At 45.9% G+C, this 16,191-nt stretch overlaps 1 protein-coding gene across 1 annotated transcript in view; it reads right to left on the bottom strand.

Moving 5' to 3' along the window:
- The window catches only part of NRK (Nik related kinase), a 511,622-nt gene that overhangs the window by 148,658 nt on the left and 346,773 nt on the right, over positions 1–16,191 (bottom strand). The window contains exon 17 of the mRNA XM_063937359.1: positions 11,294–11,425. Coding sequence (XP_063793429.1) covers positions 11,294–11,425 — 132 coding nt within the window. The remainder of the gene's footprint in view (positions 1–11,293; positions 11,426–16,191) is intronic.

Below are 16,191 nucleotides of genomic sequence, written 5' to 3'. Positions count from 1 at the left end.
AGGAGCAAGGTAGTAGATATCGCAGACCAAAGGTCAGCGAAGGTTTAGATACCGCAGACCAAAGGTCAGCAAGGTTTTTGTTTAGATACCGCAGCCCAGGGGGTTAGCAAAGAACCCATATAGGCCCGTTCAGATACGCTCCGGCTGAGGTTTCGCAGCCTGAAAATCGATTCCATTGGTCGTACGGCGGATAAGTAACAGTTACCTATACGCTGTGCGATTGGACCGCGCGTTCGTGGGTGCAATACTTAGCGCAACGTGATACTCTTTTTACGAGCTTTGCGTAAAATCGCGGGATCATTAGCGCTGGGTGTAGCATACGCAAGCGTGATTTGTGAAAAAAATGTTTTGTTTTAAGGGAGTTTCGCTGGTCACTCAGGAAATCTCCAACAACCAATATTTACTGGAAAGGGTAAGTCACTCCCAGATACTTTCAGTGAATAGAGGTTACACAGGGGCCCTAGGTTGGGTACATTGCTTACGCTATCAACAGTGTATGGTAGTATTGGCCAACGTGGGCGTGAGTGGGTGAGAGCACTCGTTGAACTTTCACCGCTGCCTTATATTGAGTATTTTGTTTTTTTGTAGGAATTAGCTGAGAAGGCAATACCTGCAAAATATGAGGGCCAGTTGCTCAAGTAAGGGACGATCAACCAGGGTTCAGGTTGATATTCCGCGGCCCAAGGGGTTGGCGAGGTACATAATGTGTGAGAAGTATGGATCACACACAGAGGTTTTATGCAATGAGTGGGAACGTATGACTGCGGAAGATATGGAACCATTCCCTAAGGTAGGCAGTTTTGAACCAGAGGGGTTGCAGAATTTAAGGTTTAGGATATGTCTGATAAAATCCCGAAAATAAAGGGTCAGACACAAACTGTTTACATTTATGGCAGCAAGAGGGCGATATGCAGAGGGAACTAGCTCACGCAGCCGGTTCCAACCTAGCAGGAAACTGATGGCAACCGCACCACCACTACCGTATATTACAGGGGAGAAAGTGGCTACAGACAATGGCATACTGATATATGATAAGAGTGAACTTGCTAAATGTATTAATGCTAACCCATGCAAGTTGTATCCCATTCTAAACTTCCCTCAGGACTGTGAGCAGGAAGATGAGCCCAGCACGATATCTGCACTCTCTCTAGCAGCCACTATACAAGACACCCAAGTGGGCACGGCCCAACGAGTAAGAGCAGTAGCAAAGGCCCCTAGCGGAGGGACAGGTGAGGTCGTGTCCACAGGTAAGTACGGTACCGTACATTATGCAGAGACAATAGCACCTCAGATTGTCAACACAAAATTATGTAATTTAATTAAATCCTGTCAGGGTGATCGCAGTCCCCAATGGGAAAACTGACGCTCAGGGAATCACTCCCATCAGGAACATTGCTATGCATTGTCCTTGGTCCCGGACAGAATTGAGGACAATTATGTCTGAATTTTCCGATCCCAGAAAGGATCTAGCCGCATGTCAGAGGTTTATTAGAGAATTAGGTAACGCCACCGAACCCACAAACAAAGATTGGCGAACAGTGCTACGGGCATGTTTACCCTCCAATATTGACCCCGTGAAATTCATTACTGATTGTAAATTGGACGTAGAAGTACCTCTCACTGATGAATACACTCAGGAGAATGTACGACAGATCAATCTACAATTAGGAGTATATTTCCCTACTGTTGTCAAATGGAATAAAATATTTTCCATAAGACAAAAAGAAGGTGAAACTGCTTCTGAATATTTCCATCGAGCACTGCAAGAAATGGCTAGATACACTGGGGTCGAGGACATTAAGGAAAATGTACATCATAGAGAGGTAGCTGTGTCAGTATTAATAGACGGGTTAAAAGAAACATTGAGAACAAGGGTACAAACCACTCAACCTAACTGGAGAGGTATCTCGGTGGCTGCATTAAGAGAGTCCGCTATCGAGCACGATCGGAATATCATTAAGCACAGGGAGTCACAGGGGGATAAGCTGATGACAGTAAGTATAAAAGCCCTTACAACAAAGCGGCGTCAGCCAAAACCCCAGACCCCTGATGGTAAGTCGTATGTAGTAAAATGTTATAACTGCCAGAGGGAAGGACATTACGCACGGAACTGTAATTCTAAAGGCACACATAATGTATATCGACCCCCTAGACCAGAACATGAATCACATTATGATACACGTAATAGGGATCGCATAGGAGGAGTTATGAGCCACATGCAGGGGAAACAAGGAGGTACCCACCTAGGAGGGACTGGCAGACCTCTGAAAATTCTCAGCTACCCCCCTCACATATTGTAGCTGCCAGTGCACTGCGGGAGGGTCACAACATACAATAGGGGTTAGGCCACACCTGTAGTCTGCAGCCAGTGAAGTTGATTGCTAGCCTTGGTAGTGAACCTGAGGTCACAGTTGATGTAGCTGGTAGATCACTGCCTTTCCTTGTAGATACAAGGGCGGCAAGGTCAGTGTTTAATTCAACGGTAGGTATGAAAACCACGGGTAAAACAATTTCAGCAATGGGGGTAACAGGAATAGTGCAACACTACCCTTTAAGTAGACCAGTGGAGATTACGATAGGGCCTTTGCAGACCAAGCATTCCTTTTTGCTAGCTGCATCGGCTCCGACTAATCTACTTGGGAGAGATTTATTGTGTAAGATGAGGTGTGTCATATATTGTACTCCTGAGGGTGTCTTCTTGGATATACCCGAGAATCACGTTCAGGAGGTGCAGGATATATTGGACACCCCACAAAGGTTAATGTCACACTCTGCTGTTATAGACAGGTGTCCATCCAAGGTAGAGGAAATGATCTCCCAGATACCGGAATCCCTCTGGACCAAAGATGGACAAGACACTGGATTGATGGCGAATGTAGCTCCTGTAGTAGTGCAAGTAAAAGATGGTAGGATAGCTCCAAAAATCCCACAGTATCCTCTGAAACCAGAGGTGGAATTAGGAGTGTACCCAGTCATAGAGCGCTTGCTACAACAGGGCATCCTAGTTAGGACGTCCAGCACTGCCAATAGTCCCATCTTCCCTGTGAAAAAGAGTGGGGGGAGGGGTTAGAGGCTAGTGCAGGATCTAAGGGGGATAAACAAGATAGTTGAGAGCCAATTCCCCGTAGTGCCAAATCCAGCTGTCATCCTCATGCAAATTCCCCCTACTGCGAAATTGTTCACTGTCATTGACCTCTGTTCTGCTTTCTTTTCGGTCCCTCTGCACCCTGACAGCCAATACTTGTTTGCATTCACATACAGGGGAGAACAGTACACATGGACTCGCCTACCCCAAGGTTTCATTGACAGACCAAGTATTTTCTCCCAGGCTTTGCATGACTGTTTACAATCCTTTCAACCTGAGAGCGGATCAGTATTAATACAGTATGTAGATGACTTACTGCTGTGTTCAGATTCACTCGAGTCGTCCTTGAAAGACACGAAACATCTTCTGTTTCACCTTTCTAATACGGGACACAAGGTTTCAAAGGATAAGTTGCAGCTGTGCCAGACCAAGGTAAAATATTTGGGACATTGCTTGACACAAGGACTTAGACACCTCACCGCTGATAGAATACAGGCGACATGACTCTGCCACAAACCCAGCAGCAGATCCGCACTTTCCTTGGAATGAGTGGGTACTGCCGAAACTGGATCCCAGGGTTCTCCATACTGGCTTTACCTTTGCAGGAAATGGTCTCCTCGAACAAACCAGATTGGATCTCTCACACAGATGAGTCCGAACTGGCATTTGAGAGACTTAAACAATGTCTATCACAGGCACCTGCATTAGGCATGCCAGATTATGGGAAACCCTTTGAATTGTATGGTACAGAAAGTGCTGGGTTTGTGGCAGGTGTCCTAACCCAGAGACATGGTGATGCCAGCAGGCCGGTAGCTTACTACAGTGCACAGCTGGACACCGTAGCGCGGTCTCTCCCCACATGCTTGCGAAGTGTTGCAGCGATAGCTTTGCTAGTGAGTAAAAGCGAAGATGTAGTGTTAGGACACAACCTGACCATCCATACACCTCATGCAGTGTCAGCCTTACTGAACTCTGCCCAAACCAGACATGTCTCATCAGCACGGTTTACAAGGTGGGAATTAGCACTAATGGCCCCTGTAAACATCACCATAAAGAGATGCAGCGCACTAAATCCTGCAACTTATCTGCCAGGTGTGCCTGGACAGGCACAAAGGGTGGAGGATGAGAATGATGGTGAAGGAGGATTTAGTATAGACACTGACACACATGATTGTATGGAATATCTGAACCAAACTTTCACTGCAAGACCCGACATTAGTGACAACCCACTAGAAGGCGTAGATTTTACTTTTTACACTGACGGTAGTTGCCACAGACAGACGGACTCGGGAGACTTGTGTACTGGATACGCAGTCGTAGATGACAGAGGTATCATAGAAGCTGAGCCCCTGGGCCCACCGCACTCAGCACAAGTTGCTGAGCTGGTCGCCCTAACCAGAGCATGTGAATTGGCTAAGGGTAAGTCAGCCAATGTATATACAGATTCTAGGTATGCCTTTGGAGTAGTGCATGATTTCGGGGCCCTATGGCGCCTCAGAAATTTCATGGCGGCAGCTGGCACACCTGTAGCGCATGCATCCCATATAAAAAGGCTTCTAACAGCGATACAGGAACCTGACAGAGTGGCTGTTATCAAGTGCAAAGCCCACACTTACAGTCAAGACCCAGTGTAACTTGGTAACAGCCGGGCAGACGAAGCTGCTAAATCAGCAGCCAGCACCCCCATACAAACAGATATCACATCACTGATGATATTCAACACCGTCAATACACAAAAATTAAGTGAAATGCAAAATTTGTGTTCTCCACAGGAAAAGGCAGTCTGGAGGTCAAAGGGGTAAGGCCAGGAGTCCTCAGGACTCTGGACAGGGTAAGCCAGTAGCCCCCAGAGCATATCTTCCAAGCTTAGCTGAGGCGGCACACGGTCTGACTCATCTGGGGAAAGAGGGTATGTGTAAGCTGGTGAGAGCCTACTGGTGCCAGGATTCTCTTCTCATGCGGGTAAGAGAGCAATGACATGTCTTATCTGCTTGAGGAAGAATATTGGATAGTCAATACCAACAGAACCATCCCATATCCCGCCAACAGACGGCCCTTTTCAGGTAATACAGATTGATTTCATACAGTTACCACCCTGCAGAAATTTAAAATATGTGTTAGTCTTTATTGATGTGTTTTCCAATTGGGTAGAAGCGTTCCCTGCTGCCACAAATACTGCTACGTTCACTGCAATGAAAAATTGTGCAGGAATTTGTGTGCAGATATGGTATCCCTAGGATAATTGAAAGTGATAGGGGTACCCATTTTACAGGTGAAGTCTTTCAGGTTATGTGCAAACTAATGGGAATTAATAGCAAGCTACATACTCCGTACCGCCCACAGGCGAGTGCGAAGGTGGAAAGAGTAAACAGCACTATTAAGAACAAAGTGATGGCTGAAACTGGATTGCTGTGGCCAGAAGCTTTGCCACTTGTATTGTACAGCATGAGAACCACTCCCAGGTCCCCCCTTAACCTATCACCCTTTGAGATTCTTTTTGGTCGACAACCCCATGTGATGATTTGAAATACAATAATGAGGTGACTGTAAAATATTTGGTTAAGATGAGCCAGCAGTTGAGGAATCAAAACAGAAATCTAAAGCTGGTGATTCCTGACCTACCGAACAGTAATTGTCATGACATTGAACCTGGGGATTATGTAATGATTCAAAATTTTCTACGCTCAGGTTGCCTCATTGACAGGTGGGAAGGACCGTACCAAGTCTTACTAACCAGCACGACAGCATTAAAGGTTGCCGAAAGAGAGACTTGGGTCCACTCTTCCCACTGTAAGAAGGTCGCTGACCCAGAGAGAACCCGTGACAAAGAACAGAGTGTAGAGAACATCGTATCACTGGAGTGTCTGTTCCGGGAAGGTTGAGAGGCAGGACTGTTGTCACGGCACCTGAGCACGGAGCACGGAAAACAACAAGACCAGAGGCGGTTGTCGCACCAATTTTCTTTTTCCCTTTTATTATTTTCTCCATCTCCCATTACCCTCCTTTCCTCCCCCTTCTTGTTCCCTTTTCTCTTCCTTTAACAAGATGGACTTACCCCAAGAGACTGCGTTCCGGGTTTTCCTGTTGACCCTGTTGTTGACCAGAGCAGTCTGTTTCGGTGAGAGTACCAGAGAGGTCGAGACAGGATCTGGAATGGGTTCTGATGGCAAGGACGGATTTGTAGGATTCCAAGAGCAACACATCCATCGAGCAAAGGCGAGTATCAAAAAACGATCTGGTAGTCAGGAAACTAGGAGGCACTGTGAAGGGTTATTGGCTGAGGAAAATTGTATTTATAGGAATTGTGAAAACATAGTTGAGGACGGGTGCATCCAGAGATGTCAATCCAGCCTTAATATCAACATGGACCGTCATCCATTGAGTGATTATCACTCACTAGTGGGCAAGGTTTTAAACCAAACAGAATGCTGGGTGTGCTCACAAGTACCTCAAGGTCAGAGCAAGTCAGGACTAGTACCGTACCCTTTAGCAATAGATGAGGTACTTGAATTACGGGGTGGGAGATCGGTGGACAAGAAATTTTATATTTCTAGGCCCCCTAGTTTGAAGCTCCACCAGTACCATGTAGATAGATCCTTAGTATGTTTCAACATTTCCAATTCCCGAAAGCCGGGAAATTGGGAGGTGACATGGAATAACCAGACCATGGCATTTTCACACAGAGCTGATAGGATACCCGTAGACTCTGAACTTATACGCCAAATAGCAGACGGTGGAAGGTATTTTCGGTATAGGTATACTCTAGGAAGTAAGGCCATGCGGGTTGGAGAAGTATCACCAGGGTACTGTGCGCATATCATACAGCCTGATACGTGTACTGAACAGATGAGAGAACTAGGGATTGGGTTTTTCACTTGGAAAGTTTGCAATATGGTAATGTCATATTCTGTCCCATATGTTCTCCCCGATGATGCCTATTTCATATGAGGGAGGAAGGCGTATAAGTGGCTTGCCCCAAACTCAGAGGGATTGTTTTACATTGGAAGAGTGTTGCCAGAAGTAATGACCATAACCCATGATAAGATGAAAGATGTTCACCGCAGTGCTCAAGCTCCTTATACTCATATTCACTATGAACACATCGTTAAGAGACACCTCATAGATAGGACAGAGCACGCAGCCTCTGATTTAATCCACGAATCCACCGGGATTCAATTCCTACTTGCGTTAGACATCACCCGCACCGCCAGAGGAATTATAAATTATAGGTATATCCACGCGCTAGCGAACCTGATAGATAATATCACCGAGATGCATGATGACACCTTCAGGTATACGGGAAGGGAGTTGCAAGCTTACAAAACGGAACTGATCCAGCACAGGATGGTCCTCAATTATATCACAGTGGTGACAGGCGGGTACTGTGTCACTTTGGCAACTCAGTATGGTGTGAAGTGCTGCACGTATATTACAAACAGCACTGATGACCCAACCGAGGTCATAGATCAAAAGATGGACGATATCTTGCAGTTGAAGTGGGAGTTCCAAAGGAGACACAACCTTACCCTTACTGCTGTGAGTAATGAACTGACCGGCTGGGTCTCATGGTTGAACCCACGCAATTGGTTCTCAGGTTTAGGAGAATGGGCTCAAAATGTTATCATGAGTGTAGGAAAGTTTCTCCTTTCTCCTTTCTGTATCCTGCGAGTCGTCATAATTATTGGCTTGATATTTAGGTGTGTTCGAATTTTAACGCGGCGCAAGCACGGTACCAAAGTGATGAGTTTAAGGAGCGGGGGCATTGGTACAGCAGCAGATTTAATTTATGACCCATCAATAGAGACCATGTTGTGATAAGACGTGATTCCACGGGCCGTTTCTTTCACCCGTTTTTCCTTTGTTTTCCCTCAGCAAAAATACACCCAGCCGGAAAAGACTTCAATCAACACCCAAGAATGATTACGCAAATGTTATGTGAATGTATTTTTGATATGTTTCTTATCTTCATCTCTACAATCTTCAGGTAGTGACACACATAGTCGACAGGTGATATCCACATATTAGCATTCACATATGTTCCTGCTCCATGTATCATCAACTAAATGTGCACCCCATTTGTTGGAACAAGAAGCCGAAAAGAGCTCGGTAGTGTTTGTTGGCCCACTTACAGACCCTTAATATGGGATAAGAAGGATTTAATGTATACTTCGCAATACCTCGAAGCTTATCTAGAACATATACGGCACGATGATACATGTCCCTCAGACATGGATTTCAATCATACATGCTTTTACTATCCCACTAGGTCATACATTTCCCACCTACACCTCTCCTCCTACCATCCAATCATCTGTGGATATTTGTATTGTGTATTTTATCTAATCATCTGTAGATAATGTATAGTATATTTTTCTGTTTAATGTTTAGATAGTGGCAGTTATTGTTGACTGCCAAAGGGTGGACTGTCAAAGTCGAAAAATATTGTAATGCATACACCATGTACTAACCCCATACACATGCCCGCTGCGCGTGCACTTGTTCCGCCATGCGTGCACATATCCGCAATTTGCGTATGATCGCTCCCGCGTTCCTGCGCGTGGTATGGGTATTTACGGCGGGGTTTGTGAACGCATAGAGGGTTATCAGAACATTACATATTTAACCCAAATAGTGCACATTTTACACATAGCCACCCCGCACCACATCAGCAAGTATCAACAGTTTAAATGATTCCAGGGCTAAGGGATTCGCCTTTGCATGATATGAAGGGACAGACTAAGGTTAGAAGGTGATGTCTAGTATGCAGCTGTAGGGTATTTTAAGGGTAACATTCTGGTGTTTGTTAGAGAAAGATCGCATGTTCCAGCGTATAGTTATGTGCAGAAGTAGAATATAGATATAAACTGTATTTACTGTATATTATGTATGTGGCGGGAATCCAGAGGATACCACCCCCAAGAGCAGTTGAGAAAGACATCGCCCACCTTTTCAAATCAACCTATGACCTCTCCTGTAATGTAAAGATGCATCTCTGTGTCCAATGGACAATGAGATTACAGTGACCATTATATTGTGTATGGAAGTTGTTTATAAAAAGCCTGTTACTGCCTGGCTGGTCAGAAGACTCTGAACGCTTTCTACCTGATAAGCGGAGGACTGGTCCAGGTTGCGCAAGCGAACATTCTCACGTATGTACATTGGCTGTAGCCATTATTCTGTTGTAGATTTATCCTGTTAGCCTGTAGTGTATAATTTGTACTGTTATCCCTTTTGAAATAATCCACTGTGGCCTTAGAACCCTGTGGTTCACTACATATCGGTGTTGTGTCCTCATTTCCCTGCTAGGTTTTAAAGCGTATTTAACTGTATAAGGTTTAAGAATATATTGATAAGGTGTACGCACTGCGGGTACTTTATACCGTCAGCGATAGTTAAGGTTTAAGGTATAACATCGCTGCAGTGCTTTGCTGCATAAAGGTTTAAAGTGTAATCATATCATTACATTGTATCACTAACAAGGTTTAAAGGTTATCAATTGAGTGTGCGCGCACTGTGTGTACTTTGTACCCCCAGCGCGGCGTGTGTATGCTAAGTACGTATGCGGTACGGGACTCTGTACGCAAATAGCGTACGAAGTGCGTAGCGTGTGTATTAAGTCTAGCGGCCGTAGCGGCTCAATGGTAAAAGTGTGTTTAGAGGTATAGCTTTATGGTTTAAGATAATATCGACATTATCATTTGGAAGATACCATTTGGTACCTTGGTGGCAAGAGAATGTTGGTGCTGCCAACAATTTAATGTCTCTATCAGCCAATAGGAAGAATGCTGCAACCATCCAATCAGCAGCTAAACACATATATGTCAATAGCTGAAATGCTTAATCCTCCTGAGATTTGATATTACATCCAGAATGTTATCATAATCTGCCACACACCGGCAGCATGAATATAACTGAGCAGCAGGGAACTAAAATTATACCCATCTCCATTCTGCAGTTTGGACAGAAGAATTCAGTAAATAATTCCTAAATGTATACAGTAGTTCTTTACATATGGTCAGAAACCCAGTCTTGGTGTATAGATGTGTGTGTGTGTATATTATATATAGTTCAGAGCAGAGCGGTGGTGAATATGCGCACAGCGTCTATTCCTGGGAGGCAGGGGGACTGGGGGCATGGCCATCAGCTCAAAGAGCGCTGGCCATGCCCCCACTGTGACTAAAATGGGAGGCGTGGCCCACGATTGTGGCATCCTCGTGAAGCCACACACCCTTTCTCACTGGCTATGCCCCCTTTTCGGCGCCACGCAGCTTCGCCGTGCAGAATATCCCTCTTTACCTCCTGTGAATGTTGGAAGGTATGTATATAAGGAGATTTATGGTAGACTTACCATGGTTAAATCTCTTTCTGCAAGGTACACTGGGTTCCACAGGAAATACATTGGGGTGTAGAGATGGATCTTGATCCAGAGGCACCAACAGGCTAAAGCTTTAGGCTGTCCCAGAATGCATTGTGGGGCCTCCTCTATAACCCTGCCTCCAGGCACTGAGTTCAGTTTTGTTAACCAGTCCAATGCAGAAGCAGGTAAAAGAGAAGGCAGATGTTAGCCACATAGAACCAGGTTCTCATGAAAGGAGACGGGACTAGCGGCTAATGCCATACAAACCCAAAGAAGCTAAGTGCGTCAGGGTGGGCGCCCTGTGGAACCCAGTGTACCTTGCAGAAAGAGATTTAACCATGGTACTGTAAGTCTACCATAAATCTCCTTTTCTGCAGCAGGGTACACTGTGTTCCATAGGGAATACATCAGGGATGTCCTAAAGCAGTTCCTCAAGGGAGGGGACGCACCTAAGCGGGTATGAGAACCCGGTGTCCAAAGGAAGCATCCTGGGAGCCAGAAGTATCAAGGCATAGAACCTAATAAACGTGTTCACTGAGGACCACGTACGTAGGCTGCAGTTTTAACGTGCCAGGGACTAATGATATTGGCTATGCCAGAAGAGCATGGCAGACTGATTTCTGAGCACGAGTGTTAGGCATTTTTATGTTTGTGTGCTTATTTTCTGTTTATGCCTGTGTTTCCAGGCCTAAGCCTGTGTATGCTATCCACAGTGTCTGCTGCCAGTAAAAGACATTAGACTACAGAAACAAAGAATCAATGTGTAGGTCTGTGAGGACCTAAATGTATTCTGTAATGCAGTGCCAATGACATAAATTGCAAAATATTAAGAAATTGGCATTCCCCTCTACCTTAGGAGGCTGTTCTTCAACCTGCAGGGCGCTCCAGAACACATCATCTTTTCCCGGGGTCAGAGGAGTTATGATCATGTCAGACAGGGAGCTGCTGCAGTGATTGTCTCTACTGGAGCGGAGATTTTCATTCTTTATTTAAAGAGAGAAAACAAATACAAACATATGGATGAAATAATAATGTTGGATCACAGGCGACCGCACTAAACGAGCAAACCATTTCCATCTTGCTCCCCAGAGGGTTTAAGTTATACATATTGATGTTATCCTTTTCCTTGATGGTCTCGAGAAATTACATGGAAAAACGAAAAACTCCCGTGAGAAAGGCCATCCTCACCTTTGCTTTTCATCATGTATAAATGTTGCTGTCAGTGTACCTCTTACATACTGTACAGCACTGCTAAAGCTGCTATAAACATAGGGTAATATCGCTGATGAATGTAATCATTCTGGACAACTTTTGATGGGGACTAACATTAGCTGACTGGCAATGCAAAGTTTTGTCATCCTTGTTTTTAGTGGACCTTAATAAATATTTTACATTAAAACAGTTTAAATAAAATCCTGCAGTGATTTCATACTCTCGCTTTGATTATGCTTAAAACTGAAACGGTCGGTGAATCCACAGATAAGACAAACGTTGAGACTTCTTAAAGAAAGGTGCACAATACTCTTGAGTAATTGTTTATATTAAAATGTCACTTTTATTCCTCGATTTATTATAAAGCAGCATTAACGGTCCTGTGCCAACGAAACTTTAAAATAACATTTGTATGTTAAAAGTAAGTAAAAATAATTTTACTCACCGGTAAATCTATTTCTCGTAGTCCGTAGTGGATGCTGGGAACTCCGTAAGGACCATGGGGAATAGCGGGCTCCGAAGGAGGCTGGGCACTCTAGAAAGATTTATGACTACCTGGTGTGCACTGGCTCCTCCCACTATGACCCTCCTCCAAGCCTCAGTTAGGACACTGTGCCCGGACGAGCTGACATAATAAGGAAGGATTTTGAATCCCGGGTAAGACTCATACCAGCCACACCAATCACACCGTATAACTCGTGATACTATACCCAGTTAACAGTATGAATATAACTGAGCCTCTCAACAGATGGCTCAACAATAACCCTTTAGTTAGGCAATAACTATATACAAGTATTGCAAACAATCCGCACTTGGGATGGGCGCCCAGCATCCACTACGGACTACGAGAAATAGATTTACCGGTGAGTAAAATCTTATTTTCTCTGACGTCCTAGTGGATGCTGGGAACTCCGTAAGGACCATGGGGATTATACCAAAGCTCCCAAACGGGCGGGAGAGTGCGGGTGACTGCAGCACCGAATGAGAGAACTCCAGGTCCTCCTCAGCCAGGGTATCAATTTTGTAGAATTTTGCAAACGTGTTTGCCCCTGACCAAGTAACAGCTCGGCAAAGTTGTAAAGCCGAGACCCCTCGGGCAGCCGCCCAAGATGAGCCCACCTTCCCTGTGGAATGGGCTTTCACTGATTTAAGATGCGGCAGTCCAGCCGCAGAATGCGCCTGCTGAATCGTGTCACAGATCCAGCGAGCGATAGTCTGCTTAGAAGCAGGAGCACCCAGCCTGTTGGGTGCATACAGGATAAATAGCGAGTCAATTTTTCTGACTCTAGCCGTCCTGGAAACATAATTTTTCAAGGCCCTGACTACGTCCAGTAACTTGGAATCCTCCAAGTCCCTAGTAGCCGCAGGCACCACAATAGGTTGGTTCAAGTGAAAAGCTGATACCACCTTAGGGAGAAACTGGGGACAAGTCCTCAATTCTGCCCTATCCATATGGAAAATCAGATAAGGACTTTTATATGACAAAGCCGCCAATTCTGATACACGCCTGGCCGAAACCAAGGCCAATAACATGACCACTTTCAACGTGAGATATTTTAGATCCACGGTTTTTAGTGGTTCAAACCAATGTGATTTTAAGAAACTCAACACCACGTTGAGATCCCAAGGTGCCACTGGAGGCACAACCGGGGGCTGAATATGCAGCACTCCTTTTACAATGTCTGAACTTCAGGTACTGAAGCTAATGCTTTCTGGAAGAAAATCGACAGAGCCGAGATCTGTATCTTAATGGAGCCTAATTTTAGGCCCATAGACACTCCTGCTTGTAGGAAATGCAGAAATCGACCTAGTTGAAATTCCTCTGTTGGGGCCTTTTTTGGCCTCACACCAAGCAACATATTTCCGCCATATGCGGTGATAATGTTTTGCAGTTACATCTTTCCTGGCTTGAATCAGCGTAGGAATGACTTCCTCCGGAATGCCCTTTTCCTTTAGGATCCGGCGTTCAACCGCCATGCCATCAAAACGTAGCCGCGGTAAGTCTTGGAACAGACAGGGCCCCTGCTGCAGCAGGTCCTGTCTGAGCGGCAGAGGCCATGGGTCCTCTGATACATTTTCTTGAAGTTCTGGGTACCAGGCTCTTCTTGGCCAATCCGGAACCACGAGTATCGTTCTTACTCCTCGCCTTCTTATTATTCTCAGTACCTTTGGTATGAGAGGCAGAGGGGGGAACACATAAAACGACTGGTACACCCACGGTGTTACCAGAGCGTCCACAGCTATCGCCTGAAGGTCCCTTGACCTGGCGCAATATCTTTTATAGCTTTTTGTTGAGGCGGGACGCCTTCATGTCCACCTGTGGCCTTTCCCAATGGTGTACAATTCTTTGGAAGACTTCTGGATGAAGTCCCCACACTCTCGGGTGGAAGTCGTGTCTGCTGAGAAGATCTGCTTCCCAGTTGTCCACTCCGGGAATGAACACTGCTGACAGTGCTAACACATGATTTTCCGCCCATCGGAGAATCCTTGTGGCTTCTGCCATCGCCATCCTGCTTCTTGTGCCACCCTGTTGGTTTACATGGGCGACTGCCGTGATGTTGCCTGATTGGATCAGGACCGGCTGGTTTTGAAGCAGAGGCCTTGCCTGACTCAGGGCATTGTAAATGGCCCTCTGTTCCAGAATTTTATGTAGGGAAGTCACCTGACTTGACCAAAGTCCCTGGAAGTTTCTTCCCTGTGTGACTGCCCCCCAGCCTCAAAGGCTGGCATCCATGGTCACTAGGACCTAGTCCTGTATGTCGAACCTGCGGCCCTCTTGAAGATGGGCACTCTGCAGCCACTACAGTAGAAATACCCTGGTCCTTGGAGACAGGGTTATCAGCCTAATGCATCTGAAGATGCGACCCGGACCACTTGTCTAACAGGTCCCCCTGAAAAGTTCTTGCATGGAACCTGCCGAATGGGATTGCTTCCTAGGAAGCTAACATTTTTCCCAGGACTCGCGTGCAATGATGCACCGATAACTGTTTTGGCTTCAGGAGGTCTCTGACTAGAGATGACAGCTCCTTGGCTTTCTCCACCGGGAGAAACACTTATTTCTGGTCTGTGTCCAGAACCATCCCCAGGAACAGTAGACGTGTCGTAGGAACCAGCTGTGACTCTGGACTGTTTAGAGTCCAACCGTGCTGTTGTAGCACTTTCCAAAATAGTGCTACCCCGACTAGCAACTGCTCCTTGGACCTCGCCTTATAAGGAGATTGTCCAAGTACGGGATAATTAAAACTCCCCTTTTTCGAAGGAGTATCATCATTCCGGCCATTACCTTGGTAACACCCTCGGTGCCATGTACAGTCCAAACGGCAGAGTCTGGACTTGGTAATGGTAATCCCGTACCACAAATTTGAGGTACTCCTGACGAGGATAGTAAATAGGGACATGCAGGTAAGCATCCTTGATGTCCCGGGATACCATGTAATCCCCCTCGTCCAGGCTTGCAATAACCGCCCTGAGCGATTCCATCTTGAACTTGAATTTGTCATGCATGTGTTCAAGGATTTTAATATAAAGAAGGGTCACACCGAACCATGCGGTTTCGGTACCCCAACCGTGTGGAATAGTAACCCCGTCCTTGTTGAAGTAGGGGCACCTTAAGTATTACCTGCTGGGAATACAGCTTATTAATTGCCTCTAGCACAGCCTCCCTGCCTGAGGGAGTTGTCGGCAAGGCATATCTGAGGAAACGGCGGGGGGAAGACATCTCGAATTCCAGCTTGTACCCCTGAAATACTATTTGAATGAAACAGGGATCCACCTGTGAGCGAGCCCACTGATCGCTGAAACTTTTGAGACGGCCCCCCACCGTACCTGGCCACACCTGTGGAGCCCCGCGTCATGCTGTGGACTCCGAGGAAGCGAGAGAAGAATTATGATTCTGGGAACAGGCTGACTGGTGCAGCTTTTTCCCTCTTCCCTTGTCTTTGTACAGAAAGGAAGCGCCTTTGACCCGCTTGCTTTTCTGAAGCCGAAAGGACTGTACCTGATAATACAGTGCTTTCTTAGTCTGTGAGGAAAACTGAGGAAAAAATATTTCTTCCCAGCTGTTGCTGCGGATACGAGGTCCCAGAGACCATCCCCAAATAATTCCTCACCCTTATAAGGCAGAATCTCTATGCGCCTTTTAAGGTCAGCATCACCTGTCCAGGGACAGGTCTCTAATACCCTCCTGACAGAATGGACATTACATTCATTTTGGATGCCAGCCGGCAAAATATCCCTCTGTGCATCCCTCATATATAAGACGACGTCTTTAATATGTTCTCATGTTAGCAAACTAGTATGTTTGACAGGGTCACCGACCACGCTGCAGCAGCACGCTCTGCAGGTTTTAGTCTAGTACCTGAGTGTGTAAATACAGACTTCAGGATAGCCTCCTGCTTTTTATCAACAGGTACCTTCAAAGTGGCCGTTCCTAAAACGGCAGTGCCACCTATTTTGACAACCGTGTGAGCGCCTTATCCACCCTAGGGGATATCTCCCAGCGTAACTTATCCTCTGGCGGGAAAAGGTACGCCATCAG

Source organism: Pseudophryne corroboree, chromosome 8 (genome assembly GCF_028390025.1).
Source record: "Pseudophryne corroboree isolate aPseCor3 chromosome 8, aPseCor3.hap2, whole genome shotgun sequence".
Taxonomy (NCBI): Eukaryota; Metazoa; Chordata; class Amphibia; order Anura; family Myobatrachidae; genus Pseudophryne; species Pseudophryne corroboree.
This window is presented reverse-complemented; position numbering and strand designations above follow the sequence as displayed.